We start from the raw sequence: 20,781 nt of genomic DNA on the forward strand, positions 1-20,781 counted from the left end.
CGGTTGCTTTGGTACGACGCGCGGGTACTACATTTGTGGCCCGGTGGGATGGCTGTCCTCGATTTCCATCAATGAGGCGCGAAGGTGGATGATATGCGTGCGGCGCTGGCGGTATATGCAGGTCTCGATGATCTGCATGCTGTGCTTTCGAGTTCATTGGAGCGTCCCCGGCGTTAATAGGTCTAGTGGTCATGGAAAAGACAACACCTGCGACATTCAAGGGCCAGACGGATGGTCATTCTCGAATTACAATATCTACCGAGACCGAGCTGACTCTTCTCACGCTACTTCTGGAACCTCTTGGTGAATTTCTGCTGAACTCGCTTGCGACTGGGACTCAGACAGAGGAAAAGCAGCACAAGGGCCCGCGCCGGAGGCGCGGATCGGAAAAGCAGAGCTCGACGGAGATGACGGCTCCGGACTGCACGTTGCAAATGGAGACACTCACTAATTTGCTTTTCTCAAGCATGGCACGCGCCACGCCTTTTCAACATGGAGAAGTAAGCAGGGATGGGTGGAAAACGTTCGATGAGAAAAGACGGCCTAGGTGGTGAGGTTACCGGTACAACTGTGGAGTGTACAGGGTGAAGCTCAGCCCATCAAGTCTTTGAATCACTTCCAAGCCAATCCCGACAACAATCTTTGGTCTCGACCCGTCCACCGTCCCCAAGCGCACCCATCCCACTCCCATCACCCCGTCCCAGCGTCTCGCCCGGCGGCGAGACTGCCCCGTGAAACGTCGCGCTCCGGCCCAGTGGTCTCGCCCTCGTCGTCCGCGAGCGCCGGGTCGGGGGAGAACAGGCTCGACCGGCGCGGGGAGGCGGACCTGGTGCTGCTCATACCCGAGGTCTCCTCGGACGAGTCTGTCGTGCTGTAGTTGCGGCCCACTACTGAGGAAGGGGTCGGGGGCTTCGAGGGTGCGAATTGTCGCCGGAGAGAGGGCGGTCGAGACGGTCTGGGCTCGTCGCTTTCCAGAATGTCATTTAGGGAAACCTGTCGAGGTGATATTAGACATGTGATGCCCTTGGCCTAAGGGGAGGAACTTCCTGAGGGTAGTACTTCACTCACAGTCGCGAAGGGCTCCGGGGTGCGGGCGATGCTGTTGTGTCTCCGGGCCGGAGGAGGTGCATTACCAGGTGGTGTGAAGTTCGGTGACACATGGCCAGGCTAGGACCGTGGTGGCCGACTTGATCCATCTGGTCCGTTCTTCTGTTCCGGGATCGCCATGGCACTCGATTCTCTAGAGGTAGGGCGCGGTGTTGTCTTGTCAGTTCTCTTGGCTGGCTTGGAGTTTCGCCCCAAGTACAGCGCTCCAGAGAGGTGCATTTCGTGATATGGATTCTAGGTTTAGGGCGATATGCATAAAAGTGAAACTCTAGGTGCCCAGTTAGGAAATTTTAGGTTCAGGATGACATCAAGGGAATGTTCTTGAAGAAGACATTGTGTTCTAGAGTTGATTGTTGACATCTCACCTGTCCACTGAGACGTTGAAAGCCATTCGAGAGCCTGCACTTGTGGAAGGAGCCTTCCACACACTAGAAAGGCCTACTCACACGTCTCGAGTGACTCTCTTGATGCGATACATGCTGCAGTCAGGCTGTGAGTCTCGGCACCTTTCATCGTAACAGTCATCACGGATCGCATTTTCCAGACGATTTCGCAAAACTAGCATCCGAGTATGTAGTCCTGAGGAGCAACTTGAACGTTGAGGTAGTATCACACAGTGCTCGGATATATGACACACCACTTTCGCTCAGTCACTGGGACAGTGAAAGTATAAAAGGTGACGGAGAAGACAGGGCTCAGACTGCTTAAAGGTTCATCCAGGGCATCCCTTTGAGTGATTGATTGTCAAACTCAAACGGTTCGGGAGGCCCCGAGGCAAATAATAGACCAGGTGAGACATCTTGGTGAGAGCCTTCGGTCTTCGACGGTGACGAACTTGCAGCGGTTTAAACAGTTGCCATCCAGGCCCAGGAGCTTGTTGACGAGCCTCCCTGGCCCTGCGACGCAGGTGTCGGATGTTCATCCCGAGCGTTTCTGCCCAAGTTGATCAAGATTTAGGGAGCCAGGCTCGCTACCGAAACTCGATCTGGCTGCCCGTCGACTACGAGAATACGACGCTGTGGTCGTATCGCCGTGGATCCTTCCCGCTTGGTGGCCTACGTAGGCGACACGGATGTTGACGAGCTTTCCGGCACGATGTAGCGACGACGTTCATCCCAAGTCGAGAGGACCAGGCCCTGAAACGCCTGCCCATCCGTGTCTACGGGCGCTAATAGTAGCTCGATGCCATCACATGTTTCGAGGTTCGACAAAATGTGGTTGAGCTCGGACGGCGGCGACATCAGTGCAAACGGAAGCGAAGTTTGCTCATGACTAGTTGACGCAGATAGGCATCCAATTGGATCTCGGCCGCCACAGTGAGGTCGCGCTTGCGATAGTGGCTGTGGATAAGCCGTGCTGGTGCGAGCATCTCGTGCTGCGCTCGAGCTGGGCTTTCGGAACCGGCTGGTGAGAAACAATGGACTGTGCTGCTGGATAGTTTGTTGCGCTCGAGCTCTTGGACGTGAACCCACGTGGCAAGCAAATCAAAGTTTGCAGAAAGACTTACCCGAGCTCCTGGCTAATTTCCCAACGTCGGTGAGGTGGTTGGGAGAAAGCAAGTATGGAGTACATGGATAGGTGAGCGTAAGTTCACGCAGCAGAACGATAGGATGGGGGAGACTGCTATCCCGTGTGCTTGGGCGCGAGGACATTTGATTGAGAAGAATCACAACTGCTGTCGAGGCCTCAATTGTTTTTGTTGATGGCATGCAGGTCTTCGCGTCTTTGAAGCGGGGCTGCAATCTGCTTTTCGTTTTCATCTCCGGTAGCCTCGAGCTGACAGGTTGGATGGCTTCGTTGACGGCCGCCATTATCATGACCAAGGCTGGGAGGGGCGGGCTGTACTACCCATGAAAATCTGGCTGACCTAGCTGTGCGATGTCAAGGTTCGGTTGTCGAATCATGGGTTCGGTTGTCGAATCATGGGCGAGGATACTTTTGCCATGATCGGGAAGTTCTTTGCGTCTTCCTCGTTTGTGCCTGGTTGCGGACAGCCTAGCAGCCAGCCCAGCAGCCACAGCCTCGCTACTCGTTACCGGGTCGCTGGTTTTGTGTGCATTCTGCGCATCAGCTGTGCTTGTGGTGCGCGAGACACGAGATACAGAGGCAAGAGTCTGGCTCGCTGGATATGCAGACTAAGGTTGGCCTGGTCGTGAAATCTGGTTGCATTGTCAGTTTCATCTCCATGCATGAAGTCTGATCAGAGTCTCGCTGTCCGTCGAACTCTCTACCACGGTTCTGTGCTGTGGGGAGTCCAGTAACAAAAGGCGAGTTCAGGCCGGGGATCCAACGCCGTCCTGCGAATCGGTACGTTGAGAGATGCTCGTGTGGAGTGGGCCGTGGCCTTCCCTGCTCATCACGTTCACTGCTCGGCCAGCGCCCCTGTCCCTGCACTGGGGAAAGAAGCAGACGGAGACGCAGGCGCGGTTTGTGGACTACAGATTGTAAGGATGGAAGCTTCTTCCTAGCCCTTGCGTCAATCGTTAATCGTCAATCGACACTCGATCTCCGACGATCCAAGCCTTACCAGATCGGTGGTAGCGCAGGGATGCGAATGCCCTGGCCTTTCTGAATGAGGAAAGTACGGCCTAGCGACGAGATATTGCACACGAACCTCCTTCCTCGTTATGGACTTGAAGTGCACAACAGGGTCGAGGTGAGAATTTCTCTTCCATTAGTCAACGAGAAGAAGGCAACGAATGGGGATATAAATCAATCAACCGTCGATTCTGGCCTCGCATTTGTACTGTGGATGGCAATCAAGACAGGAAACTTGCTGACCCAGACACGCAGCGACCGAATCAGGCAAGCCAAAGTAGGTGGGTGAGGTGGGTTTCATGGAAGGAGCAGGACGGCATCAATATCAGCATCCGTCCATCCCTCCTTGTTGCCCAGAGACAAACAGGGCAGTTGCCTAGTCCAGCAGAGATTTCTCCGATCGAATCTTGGGTTTGGTTGCAGAGGAATGACTGGCGTGGTTTCCCAAGGGAGACTTTTAATGACAGCTCACAATCAGAAGGTCATCCTCGGAAGAGTTCCAGGTCCGAACACGGCAGACTTCACAATTGACACTGTAAATGATGATAGGCTTTTGTTTGTCTACAGACCACACTCGACCTCGAATCTCCCCGATGCCGAGGCCTGAGGCTGAGGCTGCACGACACCGGCACAAACACTGGTGGCACCTCAGAATTAATGTTGCCCATGCATGATTTCTCTACGATGAGGTCTTCTGGTGGCTGGCCTGAGCTGTTTTTATCCGTGGCTGACCTAGCGGACAACGCTGCCTTACAGACGTTGGTGGGGGGGAGGGGGTGTTCGTGCCAGCACGAACAACGTGGCAAATGAACGACCACTATTTTTTTCTTCTTCTCTTCTTCGCACTCTCCTGCTCGACACGGGACGGCTATTATTACCAGGGTGGGACTTCGCGTCGACACCATTTGCGCATCCGCGCCCCTCTGAGACAGGATAGGGCTACTGCAGGTCCGCTGCCGTCGGGCGGATGCGACCAGCACCGCTTCCTGGTGGATTGCAGCTCACCCACAAGTCTTCCTCTCGTGCAACCCACATCAAGTCGACGGAGGTTGTGTTGCCTGCAAAGACGCTCAACCATTCCAAGTCCAGCCTGTCACATCGGCTGGTCTTCGCAATGCTGTGCAGCAGCAAAGGAAGCGATGGAAGGTCCGAGGCAATGAATGCAACGCTCCTCCGCCTGCAAGCAATCGCGCGACTAATATCGTGTCGGGTTACACCTTACCACCTCGCCTCTGCATCACGCACTGCAGGCCGGGGGCGATCAGGAGCCATTACCACAGTACTCGCGTTTCGTCACGGTCCACAATCCACAATCCAGCCTTGCTGCCCTCGAGAGTGCCTTGGACGGGGCTCCAGTGGCCATCGGGACTTTAGTGGGCACGGACTATGGGGACATCACATCTCATCACAGGCCCATCCGCCTCCTCTTCCCGGATCGCCGTTGGCATTCCCGCGTGCTCTGCTGCACAGTCTAAACAAGCGCACCTGGCAGGACGGGCGGTGCGAGTCAGACTGGGAAACCGCCCAGAATTGATGCAAGAAAACCTCCTGTCATCAACACGGAGTCTGCTGTGGGGCAATTATTCTTCGCTTTTGCTGCTTTGCGCATTCAGGAAGGCCCAAAGACAGAAGCGATTCCTGCCGTAGCACCCTAATGGCAGTCTGATCTCATTGCCCCTCGGCCCCCTGTCCTTGGCATGTGTGGGTGGATGGGTGAGTCTCCTCCTCCGACCCCAACCAACATGTCACTTTCTGGCCCCGGATCCTTGTTCCTGGATCTGCAATGAGGCGCCTCGGCCCCTGTCCCACACTTGCACTCCCGGCGACAGGTCCCCAATGACCTCCCTGCCTCCTCTCAACCTGCGGCTTTGCGCCTCTCGACTTGCACCTGGCGGCCGTGCAGTTCAAATGCCGCTTTGCCGGTGCGCAAACGCTCCCTCTTGGGGGCTTCTAAATGGCCAAGCTTGGGCTGGGGCTGGGTGTCCAGCAGCGAAGACCCCTGGTTGTTCTCGATCACCTGGGAGATCTCGGTTGCGTGCGTGCGCTGACCCCTCTACCGAGATAGCTGCACTTTGACCTATACCATCCCCCCCTAGGCTGGAGATGGTTCCATCCCGGCCCTCGCTCCAGCCTGTTTCCCTCTGGCTCACTTGCGAATCAGACCCTGCAAAAGCTGTCAAACACGACTCCTGCCCCTGCAGGAACGGTTGGACAAAGGGACCCCTTCCACACCAGCTGGGAGATCCAGGTCGCTCATCTCATAGCTATATATCACCGGGCCGCGCCAATGGTGCTATTTGTGGTACTGAGAGCTGCTCCGTTTGTCGTAACCTGCGTATCCTTCCCGCCCGAGTCGTCGTCTTGGGACCCTTTTTACGCTCTAGTCCTATACTCGACCAAACTCGGACTCTTCGTACCCTTAGAAGCAACTGAAATTTTCCTGTCTACCTGAGTTTTTTTGTCCTATTTTCAGCTCGGTATCCGTTTGGCATGATGGTTCACACATTTATCCGTCATTAGATCGCCGTGTTCTATGGAGCTGGTACTTCCCAGGAGAAAATAGGCCGAGGAGCAGGTAGCCTCCCTCTTCCGATAAATTTATTCCGTTGGCTTGCTTTTTCTCTCCGCGATTTAAACCTCCTCCTTGCGCCAATATTTTCTTTCCACCTTCCTCTTGCTTGACCAGAAGTCCAGTCATCTCAAAGTCACGCCTCACGCACGCACATTCAGTGCGTCATTCTCAACCCACTCGTCACTCAACGGAATTTCTCGAAGGGTATTGCTTGAGGCTGTCCTACCTGGGCCACGCCTCTCGTATTGGCCTAAAGTGCCTGAAGTTGTGACCTTCACGGATCGCCCTCAGGCCGCGTACATGGCCTGTGTCTGCGACCATGGGTCTGCTGAAGATCTTCACCAGGAGATCAAGCAAGGCCAAACTTAAAGGACACGATACGCAGTCCCACGTGGAGATCCCTTCACAAGGTCAGTCATCGTTTTCTTCATTCTCCCTGGTGTCTGGGAAAGACTGCTCACTCGACACATCGCACAGAACCTCAACATGCACTCCAGCATGAGCCAGACGTTCCAGCCACTTCATCACAGCAACAGCCAGACTTGTCACCAAAGGCCCCGGACCCGTTAGACCAGTCCGAGACATGGGACTCTGCCTCAGCCCCGGCTCCTTTTGTTCCTCGCCACCCGAGCCTTGTTGTTGAAGAGCGACCGCGGACTGCAGCTAGCATTCGAAGTTTGAGTCGAGATTGGTCACAGTTCCCAACCCGTCCGAAGCGGGAGCCGAGGAGACCACCCGTGTCCTTCAAGAAGCCCAGTCCTTTGGCCTCGATATCCAATGCCTACGAGAACACAGCCCAGGCTGGGGAGCACGAGACCGATATCAACTCTCTACTGAGGCTGCGCAGAACCAATGTCTCGAGATCCAGCCTCGGGAGCATAAAGTCAAAGGACATCCTTGATGCTCAAGAAGAGATACGCCCAACCGATTTCCGAAGCCGGGTGCAAGCGACCGGGGCACGGGACTACGGAGAGGATGTAGCGGATCGCAACATCACTCGACACAGGGATGGGACCCTCAGTCCTACACCAGATCCTCGGCAGATGAGCAACCGCACTAAGTCGCTCAGCTCCTCCAGCATCTTCCCCCGTGTCACCGACCCCCGTGATTTCCAGGCCCTGGGCCCCCCTTTGACGGAGGTGTCGTCGCCAGAGCCTGTTGAGCTACACTCATTCTCGAGTCGCAACAAGCGGCGACTCTCCTTGAACACCTACGTCCCTACCGGCATGGTATCACCACACGCACCGATATCCGTCACGACATCTCCCAATTTAATGGACGACGTTGCTTCCAAAGACTTTGCGCCTCCGGCTGAAAATCCAGGGACAGAGACTGTGGCTCGACCAAAGGACCTGTCACCGACAACGAACAACTTTTCTCGCCCACGGTCACCCCGAAATCTTCAGATCGCAACTACGCAGGGGAATATAGCACCTTCTCATAGGGACCATGCCTTCGACGGCAAAATTGCCGAGGTTCTAGCATCTGGCAATGTCAGTTCTTCCGACATATCGAGCTATCAACGGACGTCAAATCAGAGTATTGGCCACGCCTCTCTTCCTAGATCGCCCGGGAGGCAGAGCTACCAAACCCTCAGATCTTCCTTCGCTTCATCCATACTAAGTCGCTACCCGTCCACCGATTTAACACCTCTTGGCTACCCAACCGCAAAACAAGCTGGGACCCACGTCGACCCCAACGTGGCTTTTGGTGACATTGACACCACGGACGGGAGAGCTCAGTCCTCATGTAAGCACCAGGTTGTCATCGTCCTGATTTGAAACGTACTGACCTTTTTAGTTTCGCACCGGCACTCGAGATCCAATGACAGTGAAGACCAAATAAGCTACCACAGGACCAAAAGCCTGGGCTTTTTGTCTTCTCCACTCGAGGCTGATGAACAGAGCACTGTCCAATCTGGCAGTGTACGCAACTGGTCTCTCTCGGAGGCCTCAAGATCTGATACAACAGGCCACTCAAATGTATTTTCTGCAGCCAGTGGTCGATCCCATTCCAGACACACGGCAAATACGTCCCTCGATTCCAAGAGCGCAGAGAGTTTCATCACGGCCAGCAACGGCCAGCACGGCAGTGACTGGTCCCCGGTCACGAATCGGTCCAAGAACTTCAATATCGATGACTATGTCTCTTCTGACGACGACTCCTTCACAACCGAGACAAAGCGGGCACGATCTACCGCTCAAGGTGAGGAGGATCTGCTGTTCAAGCCCGGATATGGAATCACGGGCGCAGCTCTGCCGGGCTTGGAAGCTCTCGGAGAGGAGGATGAGTATTCCACTGTCTCAACAAAGAACAACAGGAATAATTCAGTATCATCGGATGGTTCAGTTGCCGTGGCATCAAGTCCAAAAGACAACAGATATGGAACGCACCAGGATTTATCACCAGCGCTACGTCACGTGCGGAGCGATCCTGAGGAACTTTACATGAGCACCTTTGGGAGGTTTTCCATGCGAGACCGTACGAGGCCCTCGACGGCCAATCCTTGGGCGGCAAACGATGAAGATACAAATGCAGCAGTGGATCTTGACGAGTCTTATACACCATCTACGAGCAGCATTGACAGCGACGATCCTCGTTCTGACGGGGACTTAAGGTCCACAGTGGGCAGCCTCGGGGGTTTTCGACCACAGCGGAGCGAAAGCAGCTTCAGCGTGTATTCCATCGGCGGCACCGTTACGACAACCATCACTGGCGGAGCCAACGCAATGGAAAGAGATACCTACGACGACGTGCGCGCGCCGCGACGAGGTCTGAAGCGACTCTCGGCGCTGGGGACCCTCTACGGAAGGAGTATGGGCTCCTTCGGCTCGGCAGACCGGAGGCCCGCTACCACATCAGACGGTGCAGCCAGAGGGGAGATGAAGACGGCCGACATCATCAGACGGAGGAAGGAAGACAAGACAAGGAAAAGGTCAGACCTCGGTCTGAGGAGTATCCGGGAAAAGAGAATGACCGAAGCCTTTGGTCGTCCCGACAATGATGGAATTGCGAGGCTGAGGGAGCACTTGAGAGACGACGAGGAGATGTGGGAGCTTGAGAGCTAATTTAAGACCTGAGTGACGAAAAGGGACTCGGAGGGGTGGTCGCAATGGACCATGTTGAAGTTGTCCTTCACAGCGGAACAACCTGGGATAAGGTGGTTCATGCACGTTGACTTCAGGTTTGAGAGCTTTGCTTTCCACGTGCGATTGCGCTTCCCGGATTCAAGGACAGTAAGGGCCAGCATTGTACGATAAACTCTGCTTCTTTCTGGGAAAATATGGCTGGCAAGCGTTGGCGTTTTGTGCCTCTTGAGTAGGATAGAAAGGAGGGGTACCGATACCTTGATGAAGGAAGGGGACGTAAAACTGGCGTTGGGGTGTCTTATGCCGACCATCACTGGTATGCCATTGACGAATTGAGGAAGTTCAGCGCACTACGCACCACGTTTCACGCCTCACACGCGATATGAGAGGGTTGCCCGACGATTTAGAAGCACGCGTGTCGGCTCTATCACGCAGTGATAGTGATACTGATCATGCCGTCCCCTCATTCCACTGCTCCTGTAGCACCCAGCTTATCCAGGACGATAGTTGCACAACTTGCACAGTCTACACGAGCTCACATTTGGGAAACATGAAAAATTCTCGTTCTCTTCTCTCCCTTCCTTTCGTTGGTGAACATCATGCCCGTCTTCCAGCGATAATCTCTCAAGAAATTTAAGCACAAAGTGGTATTTACTATTACAATATTCTTATGTGTGCATTAATTATTTACACTATTGAAAGCTGCCACTTGCAGATGGTCCAATGTCATCTATTGATCCGCCCAGACCCACAACGCATTCAAACTCTAGGCGTTAAAGTAGCAGGTGGCGTCCTCAGTGCCGCCGAAGGGCTGGTTGTTGATGATGTGGCCGCAGGTGGACTGGCCGCTCCAGGTGTTGTAGTCGTGGCCGTTATAGGAGAAGGAGATCTGTGGTGCGGCGGGCGGGCCCCAGCAGGCCTTAACCACGATGTTGGATTTGAACTGGCCGTCGGCGACGGTGCATTGCTGTTCGGCCTTGTTAGCAACGGGGGAGAACACCATCGATCTCCAAAAAAAAAAAAAAAGGGGGGGGGGGACAAAAAGGAAAGGGTGTTACTTACGTAGCAGTTCTTGTCGGTCCACGGCTGCGTGCAGGGGAGGTCGGTGTGGTCGACGCCATCCGGGCCGCGGTACTTGAGATTATTCTGGAAAAATGCTTCGCTCGATTCGGGCGTGTTGGGATAGGTGCCGGACTGCGTGTGCAGGACGACGTAGGAGTTGCCCGACTTGTCAGAGGGGTCGCGGGCCCGGAGCTGCTGGCCGGCGAGTGGGGACGCGGCGGCGATGGCGGCGCCGGCGAGGACGAGGATGGAGGACAGATGCATCTTGACTGGCTGGGAATCAGAGGATCCGAAGAAGGTGGATATAAAAGAGTGGGATGCAGGGTTTGTTGTGTGGCTTGATTTATGAGTATGCTGAAGTGCTAATGATCAACTTGATCTGCTTCCAAATGATCTAATGGATTAATGAGAGACAGAAGGCCTCTTTATAAGCTTCATGTCCTCTCAGTTATTATCCATTGATAATTGATGTACGGACTTCAACTCCGTGCCCATCGTTCGAATTATTTCCAAAGCGGAAGATATCTTGAAGCCTGCTGATCCGACCCGCTCATAGAATCCTACAGTTCGTGACATTGCTCCGCTCGACGGGACTAAGCCACGTCGAATCTACTAGTATACTGTGGCAGTACTGTGGTAGGCAGCAGGCTTCCAAATTATCTGTCACTTCCGCCAGTTGACGGCGACATGAATGTTAATGATCGTGTAGTATGGCGGTAAGGGATACCATGTCCTAAAGGTGTAAAAGGCCATAGCCCATAGGAAGAGAGTTAGTAGTATTGAATCCAGTCCAGAATACTATGTGTACTGTAACGTGTATAGCAATCAAGTCAACTTCATGCAATACCGGCGCGATGCATAACGTCCACGCTTATGGACTTGATGAATTCACAGCAGAAGAAGTCCTCACCACAGTAAAAGGAAGCCTGCCCCGGATTGTTTCCGTGAGCGTGGTCAACAGGAATTGTTTACACCCCTTTTCAGAAGTGGCGGAGAATGTTGAAGGCTTGGTGGCTCCATTGCGGAGCTCAACTGAGAGACCAATTTACCATGGGCAGTCCAGGCTGCCAGGGAGGCTCTGTTTTCTCCACGACAGTTGCTCCAGTGGGGCTCAAAAAGTCTTAACACACTCGAATGATCACCACCCCACCCAGACGATCACCATTGCACTATAAACTAGAACCTGCAGCCTGATGAATCCTTTGAGGCAAAAGCTACAGATGGGAGAGGTTGTTTCTCGAAGGGGTTAAGATTGTATCCGAAAGTTGCTTACATCACTCTTCCTCCTTTCGCTTTCCCCGAAGATGGTAGCCCTTGTGTGATCCCCTCTGAAGAGGTAGATATATTGTTGCACCCACTGAAGAGGTAGGTGCTGGTTCAGCAAGCCGGTATTGGTCACACCCTTTCTGTAAACTTCGTCCGAAGATATGATGCCAAACGCCCTGAGATACATGCTTGTTTGGATGGCGGGTTGTGTCATCTGCAGCGGCACCGTAACTCACATGGTAGATGCCCGCCCAGTTTCGTAGATACAGCGCCTGAATTCTTTGCGTTGGTGAAGTCCGATATGAATGCGTGCTGCTGAATGGGAAGCGGCAAAAATCATCCAGCTTTTGGAGTTGACCTCGGCCTCATAACATATACGTGAAGAGCATCTCAATACCGTAATGTGCTCTAAGGCAAATGAGAGGACATGATTGCTATCGAGTTCGACTCTAGAAATTTTAAAATGCCATGGCACAGGTCATCAAGAACCCATCCCATCAGGACAACGGGACAGTCCTCGTCCTCGCATATACATAGATTGGAGGCAATTCGGTCATGCTCGACAATGCCAATTTGACCACCACTCACTTCCCTGTCAAACGAAATTGTCCAGGAAGAGGTTTCAGGCAGGAGACGGACATTCCAGGGCTTGGGAGAATTAGCATGGTACCTGCGGATTCCTTGAGATCCACTGAGCAGATTTCCAAGTTCAGTGATCCAGGTTCCAGAATCGTCACTGCTCAAATAACAATATGAATGTGACACGGCTGCTTCCGCGTCACTGCCATGTTTTTCAGTTAGTTCCGTGTCGTGATGAGTCTCCGGAGCTCGCCGTGCTCCTTTTGAGGCTTGCCGGAGAAGAAGCTTAAGCCGGCTTGCTCCTTGACGAGAAGCGCGTCGGCTCTGCGGTATTAGCACTAGCACAGTAGGTGTTCACATTCCCTTGCATAAAGGTGACAACGCTCATTTTACTGGGCTATGGGCGTTCAGGCACTGGAAGTCGCCCATATCAGGGGTATGTTAATAGCTAGAACAACCGGTGAAGGGGTCCAAGGCATCAGGAAGCAGGTAGACAATCCGCCATCAGTCCTGAAGCATTGTATCCGCTGATGGCTTTCTCAAACACCGCCCCCTCCCCACCCTCCCGCGGCGAAGACTCCCTACGAATGTGAACATATGGGAACTGGCTACTCTTGGGCCGTGGTGGCTAGTACCCTTATCGTAGAGGCTCAAGTCACCGCCTAGAGAACCAACAGAAAGTGCCCATGGTGTTTAAGATATAAGCTCCATTTCTGTTGTGCAAATATTGGCGTCACCTCTTGGGAAAAGAGTGGAAGCAGACCTGATAGTATAACTGCACATGCCAACAACCAGAGCCCACTGTCATTTAATATGCTTGGTCATCTGTTGCGCCTCATTTGTGTAGTGTGTTTATAGCCCAGAGTAGAACCAAATTACTCGAGATGATCATGTTTTTGAGTAGTGTTGAGGGGTATTCTGACTGTTACAGGGGACTTACTCGGCAGCCACGACAATAAAGTAACAAAAACGCAGGCCTCATGGTATTTCCTTCTCAGCCCCGATGCAGCCCCGTCTCCAAGATACGCCACATGCGTGACACCCCCGTTTCCCGCATCCAAGTCTCCCTCATTACATCCTCACCAACCTAATCCGCAGATCTCCATCTCACAACCAAAACCCCATCTCGCATGCGGCCCTCCCTCTACCGCTTCTTCCCCAGATTTCTAAACAGCACCCCTCCTACGACGCCGGCGGCGACCGCGAGGCCGCTGACGATGGCGACGCCCATCAGGCCCTCCTTGGCCACCTTGTCGTCTATCAGGGCGCCCAGGTCGTTGGCCTGCATGTTGGCGGGCTCCTTCTGCAGCAGCAGGTCGTTGTAGCGGCGGGCCTCGGCGTAGTTGCCCAGCTTGAAGTTGCCCAGGGCCAGGTAGAAGAGGCACTCGCGGCGGCGCTCGGGCGAGGTGCGGAAGATCTCGGAGAGGAGCATGGCGCCGAGCTGCTGGTCGTCGCGGCGGTTGGATTTTACGAGGCCCTGTGTGGGAGGGAGGGAGCGTTAGTACTGTGCATCACCTTCGCCAGAGGGACCGCGAGGGCAGGGGTAAGTCGGAGGGGTTCGGAGGCGTGGCTTGACTTACCCATGCGTAGTTGAACTTTGTCTGCACGCCGACCAGCTCGCCCTCCTTCTCATATTGTGCCCGCAGGACCTGGAGCTCTGCTGGGTTGAGCGGCGACTCCGCGTCGACGGCGACTGTGCTGGTTGTCAGCAGGGTTGTGGAGTGCAGGGCACCCAGGAATATTTGGTCTCCTGACTTACACGGCAAATTTGAGCCCATCGTAGATGTGCCCCTAGGGGTATCTGCTTGAGTTTGATCTAATACTTGCTGTGTATTGGAAGAACGGAAAAGCTTGTTCGGTTCGTTTGTGAGTGTTTAGGTGCTCGTAGGCTGTCGTCGAAAAGTGTCCGTATGTACAGGTGAAGGCGTTGTCGGAAGGCGGATCTATTGATCAGGCCTCCATTTCGGCGGAGTTCTGCCTCCCCTGCAGTGGCCAGAAGCTCGGGCGCCCGATGACGACGGTCAGCAGGGGTCCCTGCCCAGCCCGATAAGATAAGCCCGCCCATTGTCCCGGTGATGAGCTGTGACCCCAAGGTTTGTTTGGAAACGGGAACCCCTGCAAGGGCTCTCTCCAACTTGAATCTTCGACTTCTTCAACATCTTCAAACCGAGAAAGCACCCGACGCGACTACTACTACTACGCGAGAATAACACAGCCGCACACAGACACTCTCTCAACACCAGACAATAACAATCCAACTCTAAGAACGAGCCAAACAAATCAGTCAAAATGCTTCTCGAAGAGGATCCAGCAACTGTGAGGTCCCCTGCCCACCACCCTTGAAGCCCAAAACAACAACACACTAGAAATGCTAACGAAGCAACCCCCCAACCCAGCTCATCCACCACACGATCCAAAACTTCAACATCGGCCCGGACAAGGTCGCCGTGGCCCGCATAAACGACTCCCTCTCGACCCTGCAGCAGGCGCGCGACCTGCAGCGGCAGGAGGCCGACTCGGCGCTCAGGAAGCTCGCGCGGCAGCTGGGCACCCTGCAGGCGCAGCACAGCGAGCTCGTGTCGGCCCACTCGCCCGCCGAGCACGCGTCCGAGATCTCGCGGCTCGACACGCAGAAGTTCCGCACCGCAAAGGCCGCCTCCGACCTCGAGATGGAGACGGAGCGCCTCGCGGGCCAGCTGGCGGACCTGGGCGCGCGCCTGCAGGAGCTGGAGCTGCAGGGCGTCGAGGGCCGCGGCGGGGACGGTGGCAGCCGTGATGCCGTCGAGGACGAGGTCCTGCTGCGGCTTAGGGTGTATCGTAGCTTGGGCATCGATGTCGAGCGGGATGAGCGGGATGGGGAGTTTGCGCGCGCTGTGGTGCGGAACGATCGCAAGGGGGATGTGCATGTTGTCAATTTGGACAAGAAGTTCTCGCGGTTCTTTTATGCCAACTATTTCTGGCAGACTTTGTGAGCGAGGCCGGGTGCCCATGAAGGTCAGAGTCAGGGAGATGGTATGGGGCACGAGGGGGCGGTACTGTTTTGCATCGTCGAGGCGGGAGGTTTACTATTTGGGTCGGGCGGGGCTTTGGTCATTGAAGGTTAGGCGTTCAGGATAAGGTGGTGGCTACCACTTTGGCTGGGTTGGAATATTTATGTCACTTGACGAACAAGACATGAACATCACAACGAGAATAAGATGTCATGGCGTTATTCAATCATGATACCACGTACCGAGGCCGTACGCTGTTTTCAATTCGAAAAAATATGCCTTGCACCCATTTGACTATAATGCACCGCAAAGCCCATGAGTGACTCCCAGGCATTACCTTGGCCCCGTCCATGCCGTTCCATGCCCTCCCATGCCTTCCACTTCCTTTTTCTCAACGCCGGAAATTTTGCACGCTTAAGATTTTGGGAAATACCCAATAAACGGAGGAACGAACCTCCTGCCGACAATATGAGATAAAACGGCCCTGTTTCAGCCTTTGGGCAGACGTGGAAAATATCCGTCTCCCTCGGCCACCGTCGTCAAGGGCGGTGGCATTGTATTCGTGGGTGTCCTGACCCTCGAACTATTTGGCGACATGACAATAGGGCCACCTAAAATCTTCGCACTGCCGCCGTCCTTGTCCTTCTTGTCCCTGCCCCTCTTGCCGCCCTTCTCGGGTGACCGTTCCTGCGATCTCGCCGACGTGGGGCTCTTCATCATCAGGAACTCGCCAGCATTGCCGCCCCCGGGGGTGGTCGCGCCGCCGCCGGAGGGCGACCGCTGGTGGTGCTTTCTCTGGTAGTCGAGGGGCAGCTCCAGGCGGGAGTTGATGTGGGTCCACGCGTCGTCGTCGTCGTCCGGGTTCCTGCCGCCCAGGCGCCAGCCGCCGACGCCCTCGAAGTCGCGGTCCATCCCGATGGACGGGATCATCATGAAGGAGTTACGCTTGCTCCCGCCAATGTGGTCGTCGACGGGCGTGATAGACCCGACCGAGTGCAGGCTTGCACCGCTAGTCCGCCGCCTGCGGTGGTGCCGGGCAACCTGCCTGCTCGTGGGGGGCGAGCTGGTGCCGCTGCCGACCGGGGAGGGCGGCATGTTCGACGAGGCCTCTGTGGTTGAGAGGAGGGCGCTGGCGTAGCCTCTGGGGAAGGGGTAGACCCGCCGGCCGGTGAGGTACTGCGGTACCATGTTGACTGCTATGTCGACATATACGACGGCGACCCGGAACATGAGGACGGAGAAGGCGAGGGTTGTGGTGATTCCGGCGAAGATGGCCAGGGGTATAGTGAAGACAAAGAGGAAGGGCACTATGAGTGCGTAGACGGGGTTGATGATAGCCATTGTGGGGGTTCTCGTGGAGGGTGTGTGGCTTGCGGGCTTGGTGGGATGCGTGTGTGTAGGCTTGATATGTTGTTTCACATGGCGGGAAGAAAGGGCGTCGAGCTCGTGGGCTGCGGCTTTCCTCGTGGATGGTGTCGTCGTTGTGGGATGTTTCTGTGGCCCTGACTAGAAGGGAGACGCCATCTGGTAGCGTTCAGTCATGGGGGGTAAGAGCTGACAGACGATGGATGACTCGGTATCGCAACACTACTGTATCTCTGTCGTCTTGGACGGGGAGGAGGGAGGACGAAAAGAGGAGGGAAGCTAGATAAGAGAAGGGTAGGGCAGTCAGGGTAGCGTCGAGGTCTGAGCACGGGAAGCAGGGTTCCCCAGGATCGCAGAGTACGGCAGCATGGGGAGAGCTAGGGGAGATAGCGTCGCACTGACACGGCTGCAAACATGTGAAAGCCAGCGGGAGACCCCACCGCCTGGGCAGGGCACGGCAATTGGCTGGCTCGGGCCTGGCGGGCTGCAGTGGCTTCCCAGGACCAGGACTTGCAGGCATGCGTCTGGGGCACTTGGGGGAGATGACGGATTCGCATAGAGCAAGTCGGGCGACCTGCGACAAATCACCTACTCGGTAGTAGAGCACCTCGACTTCCAGACTGACTGCCACATCCCTAACCTCACCACCGTCAGCAGATCGCCACCCAATTACGGCGAGAGCCGGCTGCAGCATGGCGCCATGGATCCATCACTGAGGACTCTCTCTCTCTCACGCAGTCTCACACGCGCTACCAAACTTACTCTCAGATTCCGGCCGACGTGCATGAGGTGCCGCATCGGACCAGCCCAAGCGGGGGTCTGGGCCTCGTGCTTACCGCGAGGTATTCACGTACCGTCTTCCAACGGCGCCGGGGAATTACGTCGTGCTCGTTCAGCACTGCATTGGCGTTTTGTGGCACGCACGCAGCCCGGGTGCTCGGGTCGTGGCCGTGGATTGGAGTCATTGGACCCTGGATTGGGAAACGGCAGACAAATGAGAATCGGATTCTGCGCAATCGCGGTTGTTAAAGCTGTGGGTCCAATTGAATTGGCTCGGCTTGACCTGGCTTGGGATGCGAACTCTCTTGGGTTTGAATTGACTCATTCATACTGCCACGTCTGTCACGCCGTATCCCGCAGATGCGCACAACCGGCGAGCACTTTTGACGATGATAACATCTCAGGTACTTCAAAACCCAATTGGGGGTGAATCTCGATGTACGTATATGGGGACACCCTGCTGTTCACTCAAAATGAGTTAGATAGTAGCTTCCCCTCAAACATAAATCAAATACAGAAGCGACAGCCGACTTCCGGCTTCGTCTGATGGGCAAACACGCTAGCGTCGTCTCCCAAACCCTCCGTCGTGAGCCGCATCTGCCTCTTACATCATACCCACTGCAAATCACTTGCAAGTGTTGTGCAAGATCTACCTACGTGCATGCAGTTGCATATCCTGGGTAGACGTCAACAACGACAAGACTGACAGCTGAAGTCTAGGCGAATGACGCCCGCCGTCAAGGACGCTCGCTGAGACGACTGGCTTGTCCCATCCCTATTCACGCTGTCACATCGATCAGCTCAGCTGGACCACCATCTTTATTAGTCTCCAATCACACAGTCCACTATGGGCGACAAACTTAGCGAGGGCGAGAGGGAACCGTTCCCCTGGGAGCTTGGCATTTTTGACGCCCACTGCCATCCCACAGACACTATGGACTCCATCCCATCCATAGCAAGCTCCATGCGGGCCCGCGCCCTGACTGTGATGGCCACCCGCTCCCAGGACCAGGACCTGGTTGCACAGGTAGCTGAAGAGCACGGCCTTACAAGTCGTCAAGCTATCCCCCCTAGTTCCCCTTCCAACAGGCAGGACCCCACCCACTTCCCTGACAAGATCGTTCCAGCCTTTGGGTGGCACCCCTGGTTCTCTCACCAGCTATACGACGACACCGTGCCCGGAGACCAAAACACCTATGATCCGGCATCACCCGACCTGGCCAGCGAGAAACTGCGGCATTACAATGCAGTCCTCGCCCCTTCACCCAGGAGTAAAGATGACGAGAGCTTCATAGACCAGCTCCCCACCCCTCAGCCGTTGTCGAGAGTTCTGTCACAAACACGGGCCTACCTCGAGGCCCACCCTCTTGCCCTTGTAGGTGAGGTTGGCATCGACAAAGCCTTTCGTCTCCCCAGCCCTGGAGTTTTCGTGTCCGATCCAGAAGCCAGCATGACATTAGGTCGACGCAATGGCGAACGGCTATCACCCTACCGGGTGAATATGGACCACCAGAATCGCATCATGAAAGCTCAGCTGAATCTGGCTGGCCAGACCGGGCGGGCCGTGAGTGTCCACGGCGTACAGGCTCATGGTGTGTTGTACAACGCAATAAAGTCCACGTGGAAAGGCCACGAGAAGCCAGTTGTCACGAACAGGGAGAGGAAAAGGATAGCTAAGGGCGTCAATGAGGACTTTTCCTCGTCTTCCGAAGACGAGGATGAGGACGACGAGGATCATGGACACGGCACCAGGTTCAAGACAAAGAAGCAACACAAGCCCAAACCATACCCGCCCCGAATCTGCCTGCATTCCTTCACTGGCGCCGTCGACACCATGAGGCAATACACGAGCGACCGCAGCTGCCCGGCCAAGACCTATTTCTCCTTCAGCCTCTGCGTCAATTACTCCACCGGCGGCCATGAGCGCGACAGGAAAAAACACCTTGCCGACGAGGTCATCCGCGCCTGCCCTGATGACAGGATCCTGGTCGAGAGTGACCTGCATACCGCTGGCCAGCTGATGGATGACATGCTCGAGGAGATGTACCGCAAGGTCTGCGAGGTCAAAGGGTGGGGGCTGAGGGAGGGCGTGGAGAGAATCAGGAGTAATTACCACGACTTCATATTCGGCTCAATGACTTGAGTTTACACTCGTGTGTTTTTTTTTTCTTTAATCAGGGTCTTCCATGAGACACCATCAGCATGTCAAAAGAAGATTAGAGCGTGGAGCATCTCAAGAGTCACCGCTTAGCGATATGGAGAAGATACGAGAAAGAACTTCCAATCCAGGTCGGTGTATATGGGGCATATTAGCGAAAGAAGACTTTGTAAGTACTTCGTTTACACTGTCCATTAGCAAGAATTATTTCCAGAGCCCACACTCCCCTCTCGCCTGGTCTTGAAGACACGTCGAGTCGCTGCAGCTTCCCGGACTGTTCCCTTGGCATGTCACTGCAGCTTCCCGGACTGCTTTTGGCATGTCACTGCACTTGGTCTTCTGCCACCACGCGCCCTTCTGAATATCGACCGGTATCATCTCTGTCTTCGACCTGGTTGTGCAGCCTGATGCTCTTCCATCGTACCGACATCGCGGTCCCATGAGTCTACCAGCTGACCGAACACTCTCCCCTCCGAATCATACAATCTTAGGAGCTTTCCACTCTGGAGCTGCGTTTAGCTCCTCACCGTGGTATTCATATCGGTTGTGGATGCGAGCTCGAGTCTTTGTGTGACCAGATGGCTAGGATCCCGTTGGCCGACCGCTACTTCTTCCTTATTCACTTGCACTGGCGTCACGGCCGCCCAGTTCAGGCGTGCACTTCAGCGAGATGCTGAATCTGTCGGAACCGGCGATGGGACCGAGGCGTTCTGAGCTCGATTTTTGACGCCTGGGAACGTTCAGCACACGAATCCATTGTCAGCCCAGGGCAAGTGCATGTTCTGTTTGGACAACCTGCAACCCCGCCCCCGGTCCCACCGGTTGCACATTTCCTTCGAGCAGCAATATGGCCGAAATCATGCTACCATACCGCATGGATATCATTAGTACAGCATCAGACCCAGTAGAGCGGAGAGTTTCGTGTTTGTAAAGGTGACGAGGAGTGTAACCACGTTCAATCTGTTGCATTTGCGACCTGGGGACGACAGAGGTCCAGTCAGACAAGTGTGACTGAAAATTGCCCGGAGTCTGCCTGCTTAGTGTCAGGCAGAAGGTCGTAGTTACTCGTCGCATGCGCGTTTCCTTCCCTATCCAGGGATGAACGGGACAGTACTCGAGTATAGAAATGTCAAGGTGAAGGACCCACCTGCTTCTTGTACCTTCGCAAAGCCGCAAAAGATCTGTGATACCATAGCGACAAGGTCGAAATCAGCCATGACGACAACTCCTGATGTTTGAATTGTCTACTCCCTGCGCTTGGTTTGCTTACATACC

General features: G+C 54.9%; 7 protein-coding genes across 7 annotated transcripts; 3 read left to right on the top strand and 4 right to left on the bottom strand.

Annotated features, from left to right (window-relative positions):
* Window positions 1–690: 690 nt before the first annotated feature.
* INS49_000100 (uncharacterized protein) lies at window positions 691–2,476 on the bottom strand (the record flags this gene model as incomplete). The annotated part of the gene is made up of 4 exons (XM_043160938.1): window positions 691–993; window positions 1,069–1,099; window positions 2,082–2,107; window positions 2,381–2,476. The coding sequence occupies 4 exons, from the start codon at window positions 2,474–2,476 to the stop codon at window positions 691–693; spliced, it is 456 nt and encodes a 151-aa protein (XP_043029444.1).
* A 4,060-nt stretch (window positions 2,477–6,536) lies between these two features.
* INS49_000101 (uncharacterized protein) lies at window positions 6,537–9,285 on the top strand (the record flags this gene model as incomplete). Its single annotated transcript, XM_043160939.1, has 3 exons — window positions 6,537–6,627; window positions 6,695–7,710; window positions 8,266–9,285. 3 exons carry the CDS (start codon window positions 6,537–6,539, stop codon window positions 9,283–9,285), a joined length of 2,127 nt encoding a protein of 708 aa, XP_043029445.1.
* Window positions 9,286–10,072: 787 nt separating this feature from the next.
* On the bottom strand, window positions 10,073–10,632 carry INS49_000102 (uncharacterized protein; the record flags this gene model as incomplete). The annotated part of the gene is made up of 2 exons (XM_043160940.1): window positions 10,073–10,273; window positions 10,369–10,632. The coding sequence occupies 2 exons, from the start codon at window positions 10,630–10,632 to the stop codon at window positions 10,073–10,075; spliced, it is 465 nt and encodes a 154-aa protein (XP_043029446.1).
* A 2,725-nt stretch (window positions 10,633–13,357) lies between these two features.
* INS49_000103 (uncharacterized protein) lies at window positions 13,358–13,991 on the bottom strand (the record flags this gene model as incomplete). Its single annotated transcript, XM_043160941.1, has 2 exons — window positions 13,358–13,690; window positions 13,794–13,991. The coding sequence occupies 2 exons, from the start codon at window positions 13,989–13,991 to the stop codon at window positions 13,358–13,360; spliced, it is 531 nt and encodes a 176-aa protein (XP_043029447.1).
* A 511-nt stretch (window positions 13,992–14,502) lies between these two features.
* INS49_000104 (uncharacterized protein) lies at window positions 14,503–15,185 on the top strand (the record flags this gene model as incomplete). The annotated part of the gene is made up of 2 exons (XM_043160942.1): window positions 14,503–14,529; window positions 14,610–15,185. 2 exons carry the CDS (start codon window positions 14,503–14,505, stop codon window positions 15,183–15,185), a joined length of 603 nt encoding a protein of 200 aa, XP_043029448.1.
* Window positions 15,186–15,692: 507 nt separating this feature from the next.
* On the bottom strand, window positions 15,693–16,544 carry INS49_000105 (uncharacterized protein; the record flags this gene model as incomplete). Its single annotated transcript, XM_043160943.1, has 1 exon — window positions 15,693–16,544. One exon carries the CDS (start codon window positions 16,542–16,544, stop codon window positions 15,693–15,695), a length of 852 nt encoding a protein of 283 aa, XP_043029449.1.
* Window positions 16,545–18,195: 1,651 nt separating this feature from the next.
* Window positions 18,196–19,491, top strand: INS49_000106 (uncharacterized protein; the record flags this gene model as incomplete). Its single annotated transcript, XM_043160944.1, has 1 exon — window positions 18,196–19,491. The coding sequence occupies one exon, from the start codon at window positions 18,196–18,198 to the stop codon at window positions 19,489–19,491; it is 1,296 nt and encodes a 431-aa protein (XP_043029450.1).
* Between the last annotated feature and the right edge of the window lie 1,290 nt (window positions 19,492–20,781).

The sequence above is a fragment of the Diaporthe citri genome (genome assembly GCF_014595645.1).
Source record: "Diaporthe citri strain NFHF-8-4 chromosome Unknown scaffold_1, whole genome shotgun sequence".
Classification (NCBI taxonomy): domain Eukaryota; kingdom Fungi; phylum Ascomycota; class Sordariomycetes; order Diaporthales; family Diaporthaceae; genus Diaporthe; species Diaporthe citri.